We start from the raw sequence: 23,983 nt of genomic DNA on the forward strand, positions 1-23,983 counted from the left end.
GCGTAAAGCTCTGGAGCAAACTGGCAGAGCATATCCTGCCCTCCCTCGTTTGAAAGACCTCCAGAAGCTTCGGCTGTGCTTTACAAGTTCCAAAGAAAGACAACGCCTGTAATTTCATTTTTCCCACACTGCCAGGCTGCAGAAAGGGGGCTGGAGGGCAGCCCTGGCTGAGTGGGTAAATATTAACCCTGCGATAAGCAGCCCGAGGTCACAACATGGGGATGGCTGCTTGAGCTATCCTTAACAAGACACACACGCTTCCAGCATTAACAGAGAGCCCAAAGATTAATCCACATCCAAGGCAGGGGCTCAAACCCAATGAAAGCCAGAGCCATCTCCAGCAGATTCCATGTCCCAGTGCATTGCCCATACTGCTTCCCAGCAGGCCAGACACGTCATACGTCACCAAGGAGGGTGGAAAGCTTGGCAGCAAAGGGAAGAGGATGAGTGTGTTGTAGGGAAAGGAAGACATGAGCCCTTTGATTCTGCTCTTGCTCAGGTATAGGAGGTCTGTGCTTCCAACTATCAGCTTGGCTCAACAGACTTAAAAGACCCACCACAGCGATATGCAAAGAAGACAGGCAATGACACCAGCTGCTCTAAGTTATTAGTTGTCCCTGCTCATTCTCACCAGCCCTGCACTAGGACGCGCTGCTCTGTTTGCAAGCAGACGGAAACAACGAGTGCGATTCGAGACGGTGGGAGAAACACTTCTCCATCACGTGGACTTTCCCCTTCGCGGGCTTTGCTTCCAGTTGTCTTGCCTGTCATTAAAAGGAACTTACAACACGCCGCTGAATGATGTACTGTAATCAATACAAACTGCCACAAGAGCCCCTGGCAAGGATGTGGAAGTACAGCTCAGCAACGATATTTATGAGCACAGGATACCACAGACCAGAACAGCCCCAGCTCTCCTGAGTATTCCCACTATTTACACTGAGATCAGAAAATTAAAATGATATTTTACGCTTAACGGTTCTAACCAGACCTGTGAAGTCCTTCTCTCGGTCCCATTTACAATACAAATGCCAATGACAGAGCAGCAGATGGTCAGAAACACTCCCCTAGAATATTCAGGCGATTCAACTTGAATCGGTGCCCAAATCATTTAACTTTAATGGATTCTTTCATTAACAACCAAAGAAAGGGAATATGGTTGCCAGGACATTAAAATCACTTTTTCAATTATACTGTTATAAAATCGAACAAATTAGCTGTAATTCTTAGCTGAAGCCTAAATGGAAGCACGACTTTATGAAAGAAATGAAAATTGATTTGGATTAGTGGGCATCAAGGGCTTTTTAAAAATTAACAAGATTCTTATGACTTCATAGCATGGATGGATTAGCTGGAGGTTTCGCTGCCCTGTGTTTGCTACCTGCCAAAGCACGGCAGCTGGCTTCACAGCATTTGTTACAGCGGGTTTTAATTAGAATAAGGGAGGAGGATGCAAGGATTGAAGCTGGAAACAAAGTTCTGGAGAAACTGAGTGGTGTCTGACTTCACCTTTTGGACCTGGCCCAGCTGGGTTTGGGGAAAAATGGAGAATGCAGAACCTTTAAGCTTTAGCAGGATCACAGAATCATAGAATGGTTTGGGTTGGAAGGACATTAAAGCCCATTCAGCTCCACCCCACCTCCCACTGGACCAGGCTGCTCAAAGAGTTCCATTCAAACTGGCTTTTTACCCATCCAGGGATGGGGCAGCCACAACTTCCCTGGGCAATCCATGAAAGTGCCTCCCCATCCTCACCCTGAAGAATTTCTTCCTAATGTCTCATCTAAGTCCACCCCCTTTCAATTCAAAGTCATTCCCCTCGTCCTATCACTCCATGCCCTTGTAAAAAGTCCCTCCCCAGCTTTCCTGTAGCTCCTCGAGGTACTGGAAGCTGCTCTCAGGTATCCCTGGAGCCTTCTCTTGTCCGGGCTGAACAACCCCAACTCTCTCAGCCTGTCCTCACAGCAGAGATGCTCCCTCCAGCCCTTGGATCATCTTCAGGTAAGGACTGCAGGCTGCATTATTTTGCTTGGGGTTGTCCTCCTTGAAGATTAAAGCAGAACTGCACTGGATGCTTCACAAACGCAAAACAAAGATCAAACCCAAGATGCTTGCTGCCAAGAGCATGTGACTTTAATACAAGCTATTAAATAAAAGAAAAAAAAAAAATAAACAGAAAAACCCCACCCCACAACACAAAAAATCTACAAAAAAACTAAACAAGGTAAGGATAACAATGTAAGCAGAAGAAAAAGTAATCCATACAGGAAACAGCATCTGTAACATTGGGCATCAGATGCACAGTATCTACAACACACAGCAATGGGGTTACACTAGGAAAGAAGACAAAAGTCCTTTATATTGTATAATGTGAACTTAACGAAAAAGATATTCACTGAACACAACTTGCATTGATCCTACAGACCAAGAACACTAAGATACATTTCAGAGAGCCATACCCCTGCCAGGGCCGGCAGTGATTTGGAACTGCTCCCCAGACAAAAGAGACTGAAAACCAAGCTGGAAATTTTTACACCCGCACTGAACAAAGCCTTTCTTAAGTGTTTTGTATTTAAAAAAAAAAAAAAATCAGCACTGGGAACAATCCTGTTTTGACCCCTGTGAGACAGACGGGATGTTCTAGCACACACGCTCCACTCCAAACATCTCCAGGATGCTGCACTGCCGAGAGCATCGGCCAGCTGGCAGAACCGGCCAGCCTCTGTAAGGTAAATGCAGCAGAACATTTCAAAACCATTTTCATGAAATCTTGCAACACAAAGCACTTTAGATGACTCCCCTTTACGAGTCAGCATTTCATATTTAGTTATTTCTACTCCTTATTGCAACAGCGGCTGACAATTTGCATCAGTAAAGCCAACTTGAAAAGCTAATCTTTCTCTAGACAATCCTGAATATTACTTCTTTGCTATAATCATGATGCTTTGTCGCCCTTTTGGATATGCCACAGAGTATTATTTTCCAATAAACCAAGAGCTATACCCTTTGAGTAAAGCCTTGTACTGTAATTGTTCCATGTGATTGTTGGCAGGTTTTATATCTAAGAGAACAGGAGAACACAATTTACTCAGAACCTTTTGAGCTCCGTGTGTGCCTCAGTGTTCTTTTAATGACCTACAAATCTGGGTGCGCTCTGGTTTTCTGTAATAACTAAAGGAAAGATCTGGGCTAGTAGGCTAACAATTACACAGGAACACATGACACACAACCAAGAGCTTTATCTCATCTAGGACAGTGACCTGAAAAGCTTGGAGTTGAGTGCCTTAAGAAAGGATACCCCCAGTTAAGGTATCTCTGATGGTCATCCTTCTGCAATGCAAAGCAGAACACGCTTCTCCAAATTGAAGCTTCAGGCTGAAGGTAACTTAAGCAATGTCCTTTTACTTTCGCATCACTGCAAAGGCATAGGAGAATGCACACATCAAATTACTGTGCTTCTGCTGAGAGGCAGCAAATGCTGGGGTAGGGAACAGTAATTCTCAGCTAAAAGCAGAGGAACTTCCTGACCTAAACTGCTTGAACTCAACCAACCAGCACAGACAAACACATTCAGCTGTAACTGTGAAATCTGGCCTCCACGCCTGGGCAGAAAAACAGCACTTCTCACCACCCTGTACACACACCAGCACCTTCCTGTCCATCAAGTGTGATTTAGAAGTACCTTCAGGGACTTCTGCGTATCCATTTTGACTATTGTCTATGAGAAGCAGCTTATTATTACCATAATTACTCATAACAATTATACAACTATTATATATGTTAATATATGTCAACAGAATAAGAATATTAATGCATTCTCTACAGGGTACTCCACAGAATTAATGAGATCTAGTAATGAGCCTAACCTCACTGACATCTTGCTGATACTTATTTCCAAGTAAGCTACTAAATGTGGCATGCATGTGCTCAGGCAGTGCACTGGCTTGCACTTCCCTCTACATGTGTACGTCAAAAGGACATGAAGGTTGATAAAGAGAGCCTTATGCCTTGCTCAGGGCAGTGATGGAAGAGGGAGATGTACACATAGCCCCAATACCCGTGTCATCAAGGTAGTACCTTCTGACTCAGGGACAGGCAGCTCTGAGCAGCCAGGTCTCAAACCACCCCAGCTGCCTGATGCAGTGAATGCCCATCAGTTCCTGAAGGTGCTTTCCCATTGCCATATCAATCAAAACACAGTACAGGGCTGTCCCCGTCCCCAGTCCCACCTCCCCTCAAAGACCTTCAAGCTTGGTTCAAGCTTGGCAGTGCTGCAAGCTCATGCTGACCCCAGCAAGGCTGCTGTTCACAGCACTGTTTTGCTGGTGGTCTTTGTGAGGATGCAGGGCTTCCCATCCTCTGACAGCCTTCTCAGATGCCAAGGAAAGGGAACCAACCTCTTTCTGATGGACCAGGAAAGAAATCACAAGGCAGTCCTTAAGACAGTGAAATATGCCTCCAGGATCCTCAGGGCCACAGCGAGTAAAGCATGAGGGCAGAGGAGGCAACTTCTGTGTTACTTTGCATCCTACCTCCTACACAAGCTGGGGCTTGGGAAGAAGTTACTCCCACCATTTCAACAGCAGACCCTAAAAGCCTTCGTTCTAGTGTAGTGAAGCCAGCAGCAAAATTCCCACAGTGTAAAGGATTTAGCCCTTAAGAAGCTCAAAACAAAAGCAGCATCTGTGACTTACCCATGAGACCCACAGCTCACAACACTGTAAAAATCACATTCACATGGACCTGATGTTGCTTCATGGAAAATGACTCGACTTTCTGCTTGCAGATCCCATCTCTGAGCACAATTCTCACCCCCTTTTGTTCTTTATAGGATATTTGCATGGAAACAACAGCTCTGTTTCTCAGCTGCTCATCTCTTCCTGCCATCAGACCTTCCCCAACAGAAGACAGACTTTACAGAGACCCTGTTTTCATGCAAATAGCACCTACAGAAGGATAGAGCACATGAGTATCTCCCAGAGACTGCATGCCAGACACCACGCTAAGGACACTTCATGTGCACAGAAGCCATCTCACCATTTTGCTGATCAAAGCTGCTGTGTCCATGGGAAGTGTTCACTAGGAGAATTTCAAAGCATCTTCCACGGAAGGCCAGTCTCCTACTTTGAAACCACATTGAGAAGGTCCACCTGTGTAGGAAGCGACATCAACCCCCAGGAAAAGCCCTGCTAGCTTGCGGTATCCTCAAACTCAACACTGACATGTGGCACTGGGGAAGAGGAACCATCAATATGAGAGTCAGGCTTCATCAAAAAACAACACAACAGATACAGGAGGTTCAAGTTCTGCTCTTGCCCCTGTCTCTTCCTGCGATTTTTACTCATCTATAAGCACGTTACTGTTGTTTCAGTGGACTGGTTATGTGGAAACTCTAACCAAAGCGGGGAAGCCGACAGCAACCTGCTCCGGGGACTGCGAGCCAGACAGCGCTGTCAAAGGGCAAAGAATACATTCTGGAAACAAAACCTCTTTGTTCCTCTAATTTTGTTCCAGTTAAGTCAGTTCAGCTGTTCCATATAACCAGTCAAAAACATTCAGCATTTCCCAAAGTATTTTAAGACTTCAAAGTTGTAGGTTTTATTTTGACAGCTTTAAGGCGCATAGCTTTTTTTTTTCTTTACAGATTGTTTTTGCATTAAAAACACGGCTGTTTAATAAATTAAGCTTTACAACAACTACTGCCGCTCTGCTTTTATCATGGCTTCAATTAAAATATTGTTTCACGAAGACAGCTAACAGCTTCTGAGAAAAAAAAAAGGGGGGGTGTTTCACTGAGAATGTTTTCAATAGACTTAATTTGTTAAGATCTGTGATTAAAACCAAACTCCAAGTAAGGCAAGCTCAAAACCAGGGTATTTTACATTTGCCCAAGTCGCTGATCCGAACTCAAAATTTTCCAGCTCTAAGTGAACACACTCACCTAAAAAGTAAACTCTCCAACACTCACTGGCAAGGCAAATGTAGGGAAAAGTGACCTCTCCAACAATCACCGCTGAGGTGAAACACTGTTCAGCCCAGAGCCTGCCAGCTCAGCAGAGATGGGAGCTGATCAGGAGCAGGCTGTTCCAGAACAAAACCTTTCTACATAACCCAGGCAACAGATCTGACCTTTTCATCTAAAAAAAGCAGTCGACCCATCACTGAACTCATTACCGTGAGAGATCTGCCCCTCAAAACTGTTTTGTTCGCAGTCTGTGGGCCAAACCTGTTCTGACACTGATTGCCTCCTGTCAGGAAAGTGCTGGAAGAGCTCGGGGACAAGACCTGTGCTGAAACCAAACCTGCCTGAACTCTCCCCGCGTAACACGAGCTTCGCACGCTGGCGCTGACATTGTCACGACACTGAACAGGAGTCAGGCAAGCAAGCGAGGGACTCGTGTCTTCAAAAGCAAACAAAAGAGGGTTATAAAAACTAATTAGCTGTTCGCACTGCTGCGCTTCTCTTTGCTGCGCAAAGCTGTAATCACAGCAGTCATTTTGAAGCGACTACACCTCCGAGGGCTTCTTGCAAACAGCGCTGGGATGGACCAGGCTGGGCCAGCTTCACGGTGCCAGCAGCACAACCCTTAATCCCTCAGTTTTGAGGCCAAAGCTCCACTCGCACAGTTCACAGTGCAGCCCATAACCAGCTGTGTCAGCACAACCGAGAAAGCGGGATCAAGCAGCCGTGGGGAGGGAGCTTTTAAGCCTGCGATGCTGCCAAATGCTTCGTATCACAGCCCTGCTGATTTGCATTTCTGCCTTGGGCCCCATCTGTAGTTTCCCATCCATGTAAAAGCTGTCCTCAGGGGGAAGAAAGGCCACTGTCCATTTGTTCAACACATCGCAAGCACATCCAGTTTCAAATAAAGTAGGTGGTAAAACTCCTAATGCTAATCTTTTCCATGCAATTCTGAATCTCTTGTCAATCTGGGGGCAAGGAAGATCAGAGATGGAAACAGCTAGTCCGGTGGCCCTGATCAGTCAGCAGCAGACACCAGCGTGGCTCCCAAGCCCTCCCAGTTCTCCCAGTTCTCCCAGCCCTCTGGGGCAGTACCACGACTTCACCATCAGGAACACACACATGCAGCTAGAAATGAGCCAAACAGACCACGTAGAAGTTGAGAACTACAAGAACATAAGGGACACAGCAAATTGGTCCCTTCCAATGTACATGTCTCAGCAGAGGTCACTGCAATGAGCCCTGTGCTTGCATCTGTTAGAGATCCCACCCAGGCTCCAGGCAGGAGGCATCCTCAGACACACGCTGACTGCGGGACCAGAGGAAGCAGGAGCTCAAGCCAAGGCCACTGTACTCTCATGCCTGTCTCTACCTGCACTGACAAACTGCCTGGCACGGCCAAGGAGGTAACAGCTGGCAGAGCTGCACAAGGGAATACAGACACTCCTCAAACGGATGCTATTTTCAGAGCTTCATTCACAGCCAGGTCACCACAATGCTGAGCCACCAACACCTGGAGGTGACAGTCACATGGAAGGCAGAGGCAAGACCAGGCATCTGGCACCTCAACTTGGTTAAGCTCCATGTGAGCAACTCTGGAAAGAAACAGGCAGATGGGTACCAACCTGGGCCTCACCAGGACCCACCTGCAGTACTGACACACCATGATTCCAAGGGAGTGAACACTCTCCTGTTCCCTCTAAAGGGCAAAGAGGTCTCAGAGATGACCCAAGCAAATGTTGGGGAGCTGAGACCCTGTCTAAGTCCAAGAGGCAGTGAAACATTGGTGGCTCTCAAACTGTAGAGAGAAACACCTTTTCTGGAAGCTGCTCCTCCGTGTGCAACCCTGGAGGAAAACTGGAGTAAGAGAACACCCATACAGTCCCTATTTCCTTCATCCCGAGGAAAAGAAGTTGCCCAAGAATTTAAAATGGGCTGCTGCTTTGAATCGGCTCCAAGCTATCTCAGGAAATGCATGTTATCTCCCTCTAGCCCAAACCACTCCTATTTGTTACAGAAAGTAAAGCCATTAGTACAAAGCAATCACACTATTGTTTTATCCAGCTCTAATTTAATAGTTCCTCACTGTTTGCTTTAGGAAATCTATTCTTGAAAGGTCTATAAAATTATGAACTCTTGCTCCAGTATGAAAACACGGGCACGAGCAGGGATTTCTGTTGTCTAATAAATCACATTCCCCTACTAGTAAACACTATCCTATAAGAAACATCTTTTGTTTATTGAAAGTAAATGGCATGTGGACATTCTAAACAAAAAGAAGGTGGGAGGCTGAGAGGAACAGACAGATTATGTTTTCCACTTTCATTTTGCCTTGTGTCTAAACAAACAGTTCCCAACAGCTTTGTTTTCCAAACCAACTTTCTCCCAGCTGCTATCTGGATCCACAGAAAGGAAAGGCAATACTCAAGATGTGCAAAGATAACTTGACTTTGCCCACTCATTTTACTCAGCAATCAGTGTTCTGGATATGCGAGATCCAGGAAAGGTTATTAGGAGTAAGCAATAGCCTTGTAGAGACTGGCTGACCTCATCTACAAAGCATTACTGGGAGGGTTCATGCAGACCCCTCAAGCCATGCAAGGAGGAACCAGCACTTTGCCAAGCTTTTGTGCCAGGTCATCTTGCCAAAGGACTCGATCCTTTGCCTTCCACCCAGCCACAACTGCACATAAACTTGGAGGATGACTCTGAACCCAGACAACAATAGTGAGGACCAGAGAAAACAGCTCTTAACAAACTCCTCAGTGACCAGTCACCGGTAGCATCTGAAAAGCAAGCTATTATCCTCGATGCGTTTCGGCTGTGGTCGTGCCTGTTCCCATAAGGAATGGACAGCACAGAGAACTCAACTCAGTCCAAGGAACTGCACTGGGATGGAGTACATTCTAATGTTTCTGAATCTTTCATCGTCTTAAAGATCAAAGATCTTAATCATCAAAGCTCTTTCTCATCCCTCTGCCTTCAACTGATGATCAAGGCATCAAATATTCCCGCGCTCCTTTTACCAGACTCCTTGCTACGTGGCATTTAGTGTTACTTAGACGGTACCTGCCTCAGAAGTTCCTTGTCTTCACAAGAGATTTTGCAACACACTGCTAAAGCTTTGGGATGGGAATAGCTAGAGTTAATAATACTGACCCCCGTTTCATTCAAACAGCAGAAGATTCCTTGTATCCAAACATAAATGCGGAGATATGTCCTGCAGATACATGACAGTCACAGCTTTCCCATATACACCACTGAAACTTGCTACCTTTGACCCACCACCTTTGTTGTTATATGGTGTAGCATGCGAAGTTATGCAACAACCAAACAGCCCCTCTAGATAGAAGGCTAATGAGATGCATCTCCACAGCAGCAGCTGGACACCAGCGTTCATGGAACACCTCTGTGAAGCACCTGGCATTTTCTACCCTAGGCAGAGGGAAAGCCTCCAGGCAAGACCTTTTGAGCCTCATTCACCCCATCCAGGTCTTGGAGGAAATCCCACAGCACCTGTATAGCCGGGGAACACACACACAGAGCCCAAGCCAGCCTGCACCCTCAGAAACAAAGCCGAGGCCTTTTTCCTCCACCCCTGTACAGCTGGCACAATAGCTAAGTCTCCCTGACAGCACATGGATTTCACTGCTATTCACAGCACAAATAAGATAATTAGGCCAGAAATCTTCAAAGCCCTGCCACTGCCGTTGGTAATGAGATTCTGCAGTTCACCTCAAAATAAAAATGGAAAGGAGAGCAGGTACAGCCCCTTCCCTACCAACAGCCTGTACTCTAACTGCCAAACCATCCTTCGAATTGCCTAGTCCAGCTTTCATCAAGAGGTCCTTCCTAGCAGCTGGGAAGTTCACCTGTGAATACAACCCTTAAAAAACAGGAGCATTTGTACAGGGAAACCAGTGGCACAATGTATTTGCCCACAAAAACTGTTACATGCAAAGAAATTGTGATATTTTTATCGATGACAGCCCTTTTATCTTTTTTGTAGGTTGGCTTTCTCCATGCAAAATGGGATCAGATTCCATCTCTACTCCTAGCTGAAATGCTGCCTGCAAAGGAAAAGGGCAAAGAACTCTTCTGCAGGGGTGACACTGCTCTGACACACATCCCAACACACACACACTCCTCAGACTGAGCTGAAACAACAAACAACAGCCCCTGGCATGTATTTAGTAGTATTTATTGCATGTTTCTGTTCTTTAAAGTTAAGCAAAGAGCCTCCCTTGCTTGCTCACATTTTTTTGATAGGCCAGGGTTCGAGTCTGGAGTGGCTCTTCAGAACAGGGTGAAAAGTGACATAATACAGAGCAGAGTGGCCAAGAGTGGCTCTGGTTTCAGTCCTACCAGGCACCCCAGAAATCTGCACACAGAGCCCCTCTCTCTGCCCCTCGGTGCTTTCCAGCCCTTCAATGCCGACAGCCTGTCCCGCGGAGCCCCAGCGGTGAGGGCCAAACTTGCCACTCCAAGAGGACAAGAACCAACTCTCACAAGTTGTATTGCTACAAAGTCACCTACCCCTGAGAAGAGAAGTCAGACTCATCAAACTCCTGCCAACTCTCCTGCAATTTCCCAGGTAACTGCACAAACCATGAATTAATGAGAAATAATGAACCAGCACACAGAGGAAGAAGAGACAATTCAGAACAGCAACAAAGAAAGCTAAAAGTGTGTTTTAATAGCTCACTGCAGACAATTGCCACTGTGAGCCTGCATCACCCCAAGAGAGGTTTTACCTCTCTGGGAGGACACAAGGAGCACAGAGCACACACGCCACCCGCACAGCACTGGAACACAAGAGCAAGATGAGGAGGGCTTAGGCCAGGAGTTAATATTGCAGAGAATAGACAGCAAGGGCAGTCCAGACAAAGCACCAGACTCCATCCTGATGCAGCTTTGTCACCATCCACCACACAGCCTCTGGAAAGTCACAAAACACATCTGTGCTTCACTGCCCAGCTACAGGCTGCAGCATCCAACACCAGCTCCCTCCATGGGCCCCTGGCTTTATCTAGCACCGCTCTGCTCCTTTTAGTTATCACTTCATCCACAAAGGTACGTTATCTATAGAGCTATCCAGCCAGGCTTACTTGGACAACAGCAGATAAGACAGTAGGTTTGAGAAGGAGACATTGAAAATCATACAAAAGGAGATGCTGAACTGTTCAGTCAAAGGAACGCCCGCAGGTGGCAAGACAAGGCAATGATCTTACCAAGGACCTGACCATTTCAGGACTCTGCATCCTCCTGGTATAAATTCTCACCTAATCCAGTCCTACAAACCAGTATCCTATTGTGATCTGGAAACTCAGTCATCACTCAAAACACAAAGTAAATTCTTACAGCTCAGGGACTGTGTTTGGAGAAATAGCAAGATAATGCCCATACCCATAGGCTACTGGGATGCACTTGAAGGTGGAAGAAAACAAGATGTCCTTGTTTTGGTCTGAATGGGTGGGAATTAGCCCTCTCATTTCCAAATTTAAACTTACTTCTATCATAACACCAGGAGGAAAATATATTTCATAATCTGTGTTCCAAAACCTCTGACATCTACTTGGCTGTTTAACTTTCCAGCATCTACAGAGCATTTACCCACTGTCAGCGCAAGTTTTTCTTCAGAGCACATAAATCTTTCCTTTATCCAAAGCTGCAGCCAGCTGAAACCTGACAGTTTGAGGACAAAGCAGTAAAAGGACCGGGTCTGCTTCCAAACAGTGAAGGACACGCTTTCAATGCTGCGGTATCCAAGCAGCAAAATGCCTATGGGGACTGTCCCACCACTTTGGGGCCCTTCTCTGTTGATGTGGTCCAAGATCGGATGTGATGCTTCTCACTGTTGTCTCTGGGCTTCTGCTTTAATCCACTGAAACACATCTAAACCCAACACCTTCTACTGAGAGTTCAGCCAAAATGCCCAGATCAGCCATTTTCCTCCATGGTGAGGACAAGTTTTGCCTCTGTGCACCATCCTGCTACAGTTCCGTAGAACTGGTTTCATTTTGGGGAATGCCGTGTGATCATTCTCCTATTCAGGTCAGTAATGGCCTTGCAAAATCTCCTTGACTTTATCCAACTTCTACTCCTCCTGAGCTGGGATTAACATTAATTGAGCCCACCCCATATTAGCCAAGGATTATTTGTTAGTCACCATTCTATAATCCCTTGCATTTTCCAGCAGAGACCTTCACATCCCTCAGATAGTGAGCAGAATATTCCAAGTCAAATTTTTAATGACATCTACATAAAAACATACATCCACACCCTTGCCTTCACCCTTTCCAAAATACCCAATTAGTTCAGCTTAGAAAATGCCATAAAAATTAATACTGTGAAATTTCCAGTCTAACAAGTTTCTGGCGAGAAGAAAATATTCCCTACAAGGGCAGCATTTTTTTAAACCCACAATCTTTAAAACAGATAAACAAGTAATCAGCAATTTTCATTTTCAGACCTGCACACAGCATGTACACCTCTCTGTATTCACATTGCACCCTCACACAGCCAGTGCTGACCCACCACAGACAGGCAGGCACAGCCGCGTCTGTACAACCACATACGCAGATGCATTTTGTACAGCACCTATTCCTCCATCTCCACAGGCCTCCACATCTGAAACTCACACTGCAGCACACTGCCCGCAGCATCTGGACACCTCCATCCCAAATGTCTTCATTCTTGGTCCCTCTTAGAGGAATTTTAATACCTCATTTTACAAATTAAAAAGCATGATGCAGACAGAGGCTTACTGGAAGCCACTCTTAAGCATGTCATGCAGCAGAGAACCAAATGTCTTCTTCCTAAAGCCTGAGAAGTCCTAGTGAGCAGCACGGTCTAGTGGCATGGGGTTGGAACCGGATGGTCTTTAAGGTCCCTTCCAACCCAAACCATTCTATAAGGCTCACTGCTATTTCATGGACACAGCTGGGCAGAGGCTGGAGACACTAACAACAACATAAAACCGTGTAACGTAGGTGATGTGGAAAAGGGCAGAGTCGTCATGAGCAGGAGAGGTAAAGGTCCATATGCTCCACTTGTACTTGAAGCATTGATGGACGTGGCCACATTGTTATTTGGCGAAAGATGCTGTTAAGACTAAGACAGTATTTCTCTATGCAACCATAACTACATGGTGCAATTCCAGTTTAGACAGCAGCCTTTCTCTTCAAAACTTACAGAGAAGGATCACATACCTGCCCCATCCTGACTCTTCTTCCTCCGGTTTCCTGCATGTGAGCATCCTGCTGCAGAACCTGAAATCTGCCTCAGCAACAGCTCGGCTCCTGACCAAAGAGGCACTCTCGGAACTAAGGGTTTTTTAACTTTTCCCTCTGCTTGGCTCCCATCCCGCTACATCTGAAAAGTCACATTGAGCACTGGCTGTCCAAGCTGAACGGCAGCTCTGCGCTGAACTGCGGGGGTACAGGTGTCTCCAGGAACATGCAGTGTTCAGATCCAAACAGTTGGGCTCTGAATCAAAGTACCTAAGACATCTTCTCTGCTGAGAAAGCAGGGGTTTTACTCTAGCGTTAGCTACAGAAGGCTGAGATTACAGGATGGAAAACAGGTGAAAGACTCAAGGATCGGCTTAGTAAAGAGCAGGTTACCAGGAAACTTGAGCAGAGTACACCTGTCTTCAAATACACCTAGAAACCACTGCTAGGTAAAGTAAGACTGAATGAAAACGCACATCGGTGAGCAAGGACATCAAACTGGCTTTCTGAGGGGCTGTAACAAACACCAATAGATATTGTCAGAAGTGGGTGTTGCTCTTTAAGAGATGCTCTTGTCCAAGTACAAACATCAAACCTGAAATGAGAAATGCCCTCAGCTTCCCATAGTGCAAGTGAAGGCAGCGCAAGCTCGCCAGCCCTAAACCTACAAAACTACCCAAGCACCTTGACTTACATGAAAAAACAAAGAGCGAGAAGAATTATTTGATGGCTCAGCCTCGTGCCCAGATGCTGAAGTGTTACTAAAGCCTTTCACCTCGCACTTAACTCCCTCTGCTGCTACACAGAACACCCTGGCAGCAGTCACAAGCGCTAAGTAAATGGGAAGCTATTCTCTGCCAGCAGCTGGGAAAAACTTCCTTCTCTCCCCACTCTGCACATAAAGAAAACCCCACAATAGTACTTGTGGTAATGCTGCCAGCCAGATTTTCAACTGCCAGACTCTTGAGGAAAGCCTACAGATATGAAGTCTGCTCCTAAGGACCCTCTTCAAGCAGATGACATTTGACTTTGGAAACATACAGCTCATCTCCTTGAGGAAGGGTTTGCTTTGTTTTCAGTACAGGGAAAAGAGTAGAAAGGAAAAGAAAGAAAAGTTGCATCAGCTGTGACCTAGGAAAAACAAAGCTATATAATTTTGATCAATATTTTGATTTCTCTGACAAAAGCCACAATCAGCGCTGCCATAAACAACTGGTTAGCAAGCCTAGGCAGGCAGGAGGGGTAAATCAAACCAGAGTTTCAAGAGCTTATCTTTCCATCACAACAATTGCCACCAATGACAGTAATTTACATGGCTAATAGGCAGCATTATGTTTATAAAAACATTCTTGGGAAGGAGGATATGAACCAGCAAAGGAGCTGGTATTGGCCCAGATGCTAGATTCCTTTTTCCTCTTTTATCTTCTACCTGTATTTTGCAAAGATGCCTTGCTATGCATCAATGCAGGGTGCCTTCGCAAGTGCACACACACCTGTGGAGCATACAATTGCCCTTGGATGACAATCTGAATTCTCTGTGGCAGGGGAAAATATCCGTCAAGCAGGAAATAAAGAATTCAACCCAGCAGCCCCAGATCCTCCACCCCATGCCACACTGCACACCCCACTGCGGTAGATAACCTCCAAGGAGCCCCAGCATCTCGTACACAAACCTTATCTCCAGTACAGTGAAAGGTCCCATCCCAACGCCCAGGCTAAACCCTCTGATCATCAGCCCGAACATCTGCTAATCCTCTGCCCTCTCTAACCCTTTGCTTGGTTTTGGTCACGAAAAGCTCCATGTCTCCTTCTTAAGAGCTCTCTTAAGGCTCTGCCAGGAGTCAAACAGGAGAGTGGGACTGGCAGGGCACAGGAATGGGCTGCAACTGGCCCAGTTCCTCTGGGTCAATTGACTATGAGGACTCTGAATATTATCCTTCTAAAGCAGCTCTGGCATTTCCAGAAAGGTAACAGCACATCACACCAGCACCTCAAGAAGCACATGGGAGTTTTTCAGTAGACCAGCTCCAAAAAAAAAAAAAAGAGGCAAAAAGGGACAAAGATTTCTAAATTAACATAAAAGTCTTCTCAGTTGCAAAACCCCACTTCTGTCTGGAAAATACACATACCCATCTTGCAAATCAGATCCAACCAGCCAGCCATGAGACACAGAGCGGACAGTCTTGCAGTAAGTACAAAACTTCTGGTAATACTAAAACCTGAAAACACTACTGATGCTTTTGAAAAAGATTTTTCAAGGTCCTGAGTGCTTAACAGCCAGGTTTTGCCAAAACCCTCAGTGTATTCACACAACACCACATGGGAAACTCATCCCATGAAGTAATGATCCTTTGTTCACACCAATTAACTCGATCATCTATCGACAGTCAATTTAGAAACTATCAAAGATGCATATTTCCCAGCACAGACAGTGAAACATAAAGCACGACGTAACATCACTGTTGCATCCCAGGCTTGCTCCACCTCTGCTCCAAGTTCTGCCATCACAGCACCCTTTTCTGGAGTTCCATTTTAAGTGTTTAATTTCCCATATTTTTACTTTTAAACAAGGTGCTAAGCCATCTCAACTTCAAAGGGAATGTCGTTTAAAGACCCAGGCAGGAAAAGAGAGCAGAGAAGTCAGTTAGAATAAGGGAAAATGCCACAGCAGACAGCACAAATGCAACACCTTCACACACTGGATTTTAATTCTCCCACCAATTTGGGCTGAGAGCAGCCTCTGGGAATGCTCACATTTATTATCACACCTTTAATATTAGCGACCTGTCCTTAAGAAATCCACACAAGAGATCTTGAAAAACAATTAAAACATTAAAACCCAAGAAAGCATAATAATAAAGCAGGTTATTCAATAGGCCAGCTGAATTTAATACGGCAGCAACAGGCACTTGTGTTTAAAATGCAGATACAGGCTTTTAAATAATTTCAGAACATCTGATATGAAAGCTTCAGTGGAATACAGTAATTGCTTATCACAACCACCACAAAGGATGTTTATTACCCACAGAGATAACACATTGCATCTGCTGGACTTCTCAGATAAAACAGGCCCATATCACAACAGCAGGATCCCCTGGATTAAGAGCAGGAGAGGATCTGACTCAAACAGAGACACCACAAAGCATCAGCAACATGAAAGAAAACATGTCCAAGGGAGAAGCACCATGACCTACATGCTCACAAGCAAAGCATCTCGACACCTGCAAACAGCAAAGTGTTAAATATGCTCAAACATGCTGATGACAAGCACTTGGGTTGACCCAAGCAAACTGTCTTCTCAGCAGCTGCATCTCCAGCAGGTATCTGCCTTCCTGGAGGGCAACACTGTCCAGCTCTCCTCCTCCCTGCGAAGGCTCTGTTACTCTTCAGAATTAAGAAATTCAGTGGTGTTTGACTAAAGCAAACCAGTAAGCCAATGTCACAGCAGCTCCAAGTCCTGTGTTTGGAGAATGCTTTCCCAAGAAGAGAGGAAAGCAAAACAGTTATCAATTCCTGTGACGTCAGTGCTGGTGCAACCATAAAACAGCAGCACGTTTTAAAGCACAGAAGACTTGAAAAATAAAATAAACAAGTGGATACAAGGACTTGAGACTGATTTCCTGCAGCTTTGAGTCTTGTCACTGGATAACCCTGTTCTACCAGAATACGGTGCAAGCTCTGTCCAAAGCTCCTGCTGCAGCTGAGGCACTTCAGGGTGTTCGTCCCAGTGGGTTTTCCAGTGCTTCTGCTTCAATCCATGCAGGAACTGCACCTCTCTCCTCTACGTGATCGTTTATTTTCAAAAACTCCGAATTCTCCATATCACATTGGCTATGACTGACCAGCAGGTCCAACAATTACAGAATCAAAGAATGGGTTGAGTTGGAAGGGACCTCAAAGCCCATCCAGTTCCAAACCCCCTACCATGGAAAGGAACACCTCCCACTGCATCAGGTTGCTCAGAGCCCCATCCAACCTGGCCTTGAACCCCTCCAGGGATGGGGCAGCCATGACTTCTCTGGGCAACCTGGGCCAGTGCCTCACCACCCTCACAGGAAAAAACATCTTCCTAATATCTACCCTAAATCTCCTTTCTTTCAGCTTAAAACCGTTCCTCCTCACCTTCTCCTTGCACTCTCCGACCAAGAGCTCCTCCCCAGCTTTCCTGGAGCCCCTTTCGGTACTGGAAGGCTAAGGTCTGCCTGGAGCCTTCTCTTCTCCAGGCTGAACAACCACAACTCTCTCAGCCTGTGCTCATATGGGAGGTGCTCCAGGCCTTGGATCATCTTTGTGGCCTCCTCTGGACTCACTCTAAATCTTGCGCTTTTTCTCAATTCTTTGGAAAAGGAGATGGAGATGGACAGACAACCAGAGCGTGTGATTATACAAGCCATTTTTCCTTAGAAAACCAGGCTAAAAATACTGTAGACCAGTGGGTCCAGTTCTTCTCCAGAAAGCAACGAAATTGCACCAGAGTTGATTTTGGCGCAACACACGCTTGGCAAATACTGATAACAAGGATTTACCATATCCCCTCTAGCATTACAGCTGACTATAAAGCAAACATTTGCTTCCTACAGATAACATAATGACGATGATCACTCTGGATTTATAAAGGTTAGGGTTTCTGCCGTCAACTGAGGCAGGCCTCTAATTCTCAGTGTCCAAGCAGAAAATCCCCTACATGTAACACTGGCCTCAGTTTTCCCTCAGGTACCTGCCCACCTCACACAGAGATACGGTTTGGGATGAATTCCAGCAACAAATTACAGTCAGATTAAATACTAATTCCTATCTTAATTATATAACCATGACTAGGCTTAATGGCCAGGCAGCCATTTAAACAGGAGAGGAGAGTGTAAATCATGCAAGTAGCATCTCTTACACTGCAAATGCACAAACTTGTTCACAAGCACTTGGATTTTTCCCTGGGAGAAGAGCCAGCCTTTGGGAAGGCAGGTCCAAGAGAGGTAGGGTTCAAACCACTCAGCAACCAATACTGTATCAGGAACCATGACTTCATGAGCCAAAATGGGACGACCCTGCCCTTGGGATAGCAGTACGCTATAGTGATGAAGATCAGAGGTGCTGAACGCTCACTGATAGATTTCATGCTCATTAATGGATTTCACTCAACACCTTCGACAGAGGGAAATGTGGAGCATCAGTATTTTTGTCTAAAGACGGACCCTGAGAACATCAGAGCAAGTGAAGCAACCAGTCTGAGATCAAAATGGGCACTCAAGCAAGACATCCCATATTCCAGGGCAACGTCCAAGCCATCCCAGCAGTTCGCAAACACAGGTAGCTCTGGTGTCCCTGCTGCACAGAGACCATACCACAGAAGCTGTCTCAAGCTCCAAAGGAGGCTACAAGCATACATACGGGGAGAATCGTCTCCCATCTTCTTCAGGGAAAGGCAGATTGCCAAACATTTTCTTTTTAAATTGTTACTTGCGCCACTTGGAAGTGGCTGGCATGCCATCAGCTATACACCATCAGCTATACACCCACCCCGTGTGGGCCCCTACAGCAGATCAAACTGTCTACAGCTGCCAGGAGGGTCTGCTGCAGAAAGGAGGCACATCAGAAAACTCACAGGTTCTGCTTCACTTCAGACTTTAAGGTGGTGAAAGGAGAGGGCATGAAAAGAGAAAAAGAGAGAGGAAAAGCTAGGGAAAATGGAAAACAAAACCAGAACCAAGCCTGAGTGGTTGCTCCTTCAGCCTCACTACACTAGAAGAGAAATGCCAGCAGAAACATTCCCACTCTGGAGCAGCCTCTGCCGTCACAGCTTGGAGACTGGCTGTCATGACAGCCACAGCACAACTCCCGCGTGAGAACCCTGCCCCTCGAAACATGATACAGGCAAACCTCGCTAACGTGGTGCGCATGAGGGTTTGGCACTGTCGGGGCCCCCATTTCTTGGGGACTGTAAGAAACACCCCTTCCCTGCACCGCTCATCCTGCGTCCTCACAACGCAGCCCGCAGAGAGGCAAGACTGCAACGGCACAGGCACCAGGGCAGAGGGATCTGCATGCAGGTGACATCCTGCAAAGCGCAGGCGAACGCAGCAGCGGACGCGCGATCTCTGAACAATGGCAACACTGACTTCCCCAGGCATTGACCGCACGCCGCAGGCTGCGGGGTTACGCCGCCAAGACGAATGCCACAGGAAGGATAAAACAAACCAGAAGTAGAGTTAGGTGATGTGAAAAAAAGGAAATCTGTTCTGCAGCAAGAGGACTCGACCACAAATGCCACTGACACCAAGCCAGATGCATTTCAGCTGATGGCTCGGATGGGAAGCTCAGCCCACTCGTCACCAACACATCCCCTGCAGAGAGCCCCAAGGAAAGCAACCAGCACAACCCTCTTGCCGGAGTTAACTGAAGAGGGGTTGGTCAAGGTTTTTTTTCTTCCGTAAACACATTCCTGCTACTGCAAGGGAAACAGTCCCGAAGTAAGGCAGACAGGAGGCTTTCAAAACACTGGATCACATCCCAGCTAGTGTAAACTGGCACGGCTTTCAGCAAGCCCACAGAGAAGGGAAGGTTTTTCCAGTCTACTTCTCTCCTAAGTATTTCATTCCCAGAGAGGCTTGAACTTTGGATTGAAACACGTGGGTTTCGGGATCAAACACAGACTTTCCCTAAACCATTTCAACCCTCTGCCAAATTAATTTCAGATTGAAATAAGTCCATGTTTTTCTTTTCGGAATCAAACCCACCTGTTGGAAAGCACATCCGCATGTACCAAGCAGCACGTCCACCGACCGCGCGGACGCACTCACTACCTCCACACAATACGTGGTCAGAAAACAAACAGAAACACTTTTCACTGGTTGCCTAATTGCTTGTGGAAAAAAAAAGCAAGCAGAGAATCCACAACTGCAAATTCCCACAAAGTGTTTAAAGTTTTCCTGTTGAAGTGGGTTTGAAAAACAACATTCCCTCCACTACCCCCTTTTGTCTTCTTTCTTTTTGAAATGATTGTTCTCCATTCCAAACCTCGGGATCCACATAGCTGTTTGTTCAAACACACAGGAGATGCAGCTCCCACCAACCCCAGCTCACCCGTTCATCTGCTGGTGGGGTCACACACTACCAACCATCTAAAAATCTCACACGTGCTGATGACAATGGGCCGTTTACACAGACCGTTATTCATTTTACACAAAGCAACTGTAACGTTGCACCTATATCAAATGACAATCTAGCCCTGACAGGAGGGAGCTCACAACATTCCCAAAATTGAAAGGAAAGAAAACCAATCCTGCACCCACCCACCGCACTGAATTCTCCCCCAAAAGGCTATTATCAGAGCTTTAATGACTAAACATCCTTCGTGCTGTTATTATGTTCTGCCAAACCTGAATGTATCATAAAAAGGAATAAAAATGCACAATGACAAAGAGAGGGCTCCTCCAGCACAATCCCTGTTTAGGAGGTTCTTTTAGACAACACCAACTCCAGGACACATACAGGCTTAGATTTTTTGGTGCAGCTCCACCAGCCAACATCTTTTTATCCCTTCTCTGGAGTGCAGACAAAAGCTTTAGTGGGTCTGTGCACACCATGGGAACAAACCGCGCACCCCAAGCTTTGCAGCTCCAACAAACAACCCTGGACGCAAACTTTGACAGCAAAGGCAGAGAGGCGGCCAGCACAACAGGCGTACGTGCACCCGCACGCGGGGCCGTTTGCGTAATCATTGCAAAACATGGAGCACGAGGAGCACGGCCACTCCTGGGTCACTTCTGTGGTCACCGGCACATCTGCCTACGGAGTGTTCTGCACCAGCAGGAGCTGAGGAAGCGTTTCCATCATGACCTTGTCAGATCCCTGGGTCTCCTCCGGGCCAGCCGGACAAGTGCTTCAGACCCAGAGGAAACTTGAGTGGTGCCGCTAAGGGCTGGCATGGTGGAGCCCAGGAGTCACAGCTGCTGGACCACTCCCCCCTAGCCAGCCCTTGGAGGGGGGCTCCCTGTGGCACCCCCAAAAGGTGGCCCCAAAGAAGGCACCATCCAGGCATGGCTTGAGGCCATGAGCGTGGCTGTCACGCAACTCAGGAGGACAAAAAGTGGTCAGGAGAGAAAAGTGGTGGAGGGGAATGGCCACGGAGGACGGGGTGGCCACTGAAGGGGAGAGAGGGCGACTTGGAGGTGGCCAGTCAAGGGGGGAGAGGTTGACTGGGGCAGGGGGTGGCCACTGAAAGAGACGAGAGGACAACTTGATGGGTGGCCACTGAAGCAGGGAGAGAGCGACTGAGGCAGGGGGTGACCACTTAAGGCAGGAGAGGGAGACTTGGAAGGTGGCCACTGAAAGAGAGAAGAGGGCAACTCGGAGGGTCGCCACTAAAGGAGGGAGAAGGAGACTAGGATGTGGCCACTGAAAGGGAGAAGAGGGCGACTCGGATAGCGGCCACTAAGCGGGGTGGAGGGCGACTGGGGCGGGGGATGGCCACTGAAACAGGGGAGAGGGCGACTCGGGGAGTAACCGCTAAAGGAAGAAGAGGGAGAGCAGGGGGTGGCGAGTCGGGGGTGGCCACCGCAAGAGAGAGGAGGGCGACTCGGGGAGCGACCACGACAGCAGCAAGAGACAGACCGGGGGTGGTCACTGAAAGGGAGGAGAGGGCGAGTCGGAGAGTGACCGCTAAAGGAGGAAGAGGGACACCAGGGGGTACCCACTAAAGGGGGAGAGGGCGAGTCGGCGGGCGGCCGCTGCGGAGGAAGAGGCAGCGCGGGGTGGCCGCTAACCGGGGAGAGGGGCGAGCCCCGCGCGTCCCGGGGCGCAGAGCGGGCGATGCCGCCGCCCCGCCGCTCACCCACCTTGCACGGCCAGCACGGCGAAGCAGAGACAAAGCAGGTCCTCCAGCGCCATGTACGCCCCGCGGGGCGCCGGGCGCAGCGGCCGCCACCGCATCTAGGCGGGCAGCGCGCTCCCCCGCCGCCCCAACGCCATCTTGCGCCGCGGCCCCGGCCCCGCTGCCCCGCCTCTGCCGCGGGACCGCCGCCCGCGGCCACAACAGGTTGGAGAGGGGGGAGCGGCGCCTTGCAGCGGGAGCTGCCCCTTTGCAAAGCGGGGAGCGGCGCCTTGCAGCGGGAAGAGTAGCTCCTTGCAGCGGGAGCTGCGCCTTTGCAGCGTGGGGAGCAGACTCCTTGCAGCGGGAGCAGCCCCTTTGCAGCCGGGAGAGTGTCTCCTTGCAGCGGGAGTAGTGCCTTTGCAGCGGAGGGAGCAAACTCTTGGCAGTGGGAGCAGCCCCGTGCAGCGGCAGCAGCAGTTTTGCGAAGTGGGGATCAGCCCCGTGCAGCGGGAGCTGTGCCTTTGCAAAGCGGGGAGCGGACTCCCTGCAGCGGGAGCAGCCCCTTACAAACAGGTTGGAGAGGGAGGAGCAGCCCCTTGCAGCGGGAGCTGTGCCTTTGCAGCGGGGGAAGCAGCCCCTTTGCAGCAGAACAGGCTTCCCGGGGAGGCAGTGAGGGCACCGAGCCTTACAATATTCCAGAAGGAATGTTTGGGTTGTCCCATGCAGGGACAGGAACTGGAAAGGATGATCCTTGTGGGTCATTTCCAACACAGGACAGTCTATGATCCTGTGTTTCTATGACTTTGCCACAGGTGAGGATGGAGGAGACCACATTGCTGCCAACTGTTGCCTTCCCTCTTAACGGCGTTCCTGTGGGGACACCTCTGCCAGCCCCTCTGTCCTGTCAGGGCTGCACGACCTCTGGCTGCCCACATTCCCGCTGACAGATGGACAAACACCCCGCGATGGCTGTCCCAAGGGCACTCGAGGGCTGATGGTCCTAGTGCAAGCTTGTGTCTGCGAGGAGGAGGAGAGGTTGCTGCCCCACACAAATGGTTTGGTAGTGGACCGGTAACGGTTGGACTTGATGATCTCAAAGGTCTTCTCCAACCAAATGATTCTATGATTCTAAACAGACACCACTGACCCTGTCACCATCGGCTTGCAGTCCCGCTGGGACCCATTTTGAAGCACAGCCCCTTCAGGTGGATATCGTTTGTTGGGTTTTTCAGGTGTCCAAGTCTCCTGTGCTTCCCAGCTGCCTTTGAGAATAAAGCAAATAATATACACAGCGCAGCCTGTCTGCACCTTGTCACTGTGGAGAAAGGCAGGACCCATCCACCAGCCAAGCCAAGCCATGGAAACGAGGCAGGGAGCTGAAGGATGCTGCAAGATCGAGATGGAGCCGCTGCCTCCCCAGCTTGGCTGGGTCCTAGGCACAAAGTCACGCTGTACATCTGCACATAAATCTGCAGGTGCGGGGTTAGTCCTAAGGGCAAATGACACCAAGACCTTCTTTTGGCAGTGGCGGCTGGTGCCAAGCAGAAGGCAACCACATCCAGAGTGGGTAGGAGGGAGTCTGCTTTAGTTTCCAAAAGGAGAAACGGCTGCCTGGCACACCGGGATGTTTTACTGCAGCAGTGTGGAATGCAGAGACTGCTCCAGCTATACAGAATATGAAAAAAGAAACCTTTTTAATCCAGGCCCTCCTATTTATTAGCTTGTTTAATGAACTATAAAAACTTAAATGAAACCAGAAAAGCTGTGCAGTGGGAAGCAGGTTTCCCATGTGTGTGAGTTACACAGCTATAAATCAGTGCTTGGCACTGTTGGTGCAGGTGAGCCCGCAGTCCCCTGCCCTGGACAGACATGCAGGCAGGCTCTGCCCAGCATCGGGCCCTGGACTGTGAAGGAGGGGGTAAAAAGGCCACAGTAAATCCACCGACCCTCTTCCTGAGCATCCATACGCGTGCCTTGCTGCAG

The 23,983-nt window shown here is 48.0% G+C and overlaps 1 protein-coding gene across 1 annotated transcript in view; it reads right to left on the reverse strand.

Annotated features, from left to right (window-relative positions):
• The window catches only part of IGDCC4 (immunoglobulin superfamily DCC subclass member 4), a 95,631-nt gene extending 73,243 nt beyond the window's left edge, over positions 1–22,388 (reverse strand). Inside the window, exon 1 of the mRNA XM_054077966.1 lies at positions 22,026–22,388. Coding sequence (XP_053933941.1) covers positions 22,026–22,119 — 94 coding nt within the window. The 5' untranslated portion in view covers positions 22,120–22,388. The remainder of the gene's footprint in view (positions 1–22,025) is intronic.
• Between the last annotated feature and the right edge of the window lie 1,595 nt (positions 22,389–23,983).

The sequence above is a fragment of the Cuculus canorus genome, chromosome 12 (genome assembly GCF_017976375.1).
Source record: "Cuculus canorus isolate bCucCan1 chromosome 12, bCucCan1.pri, whole genome shotgun sequence".
Lineage (NCBI taxonomy): Eukaryota > Metazoa > Chordata > Aves > Cuculiformes > Cuculidae > Cuculus > Cuculus canorus.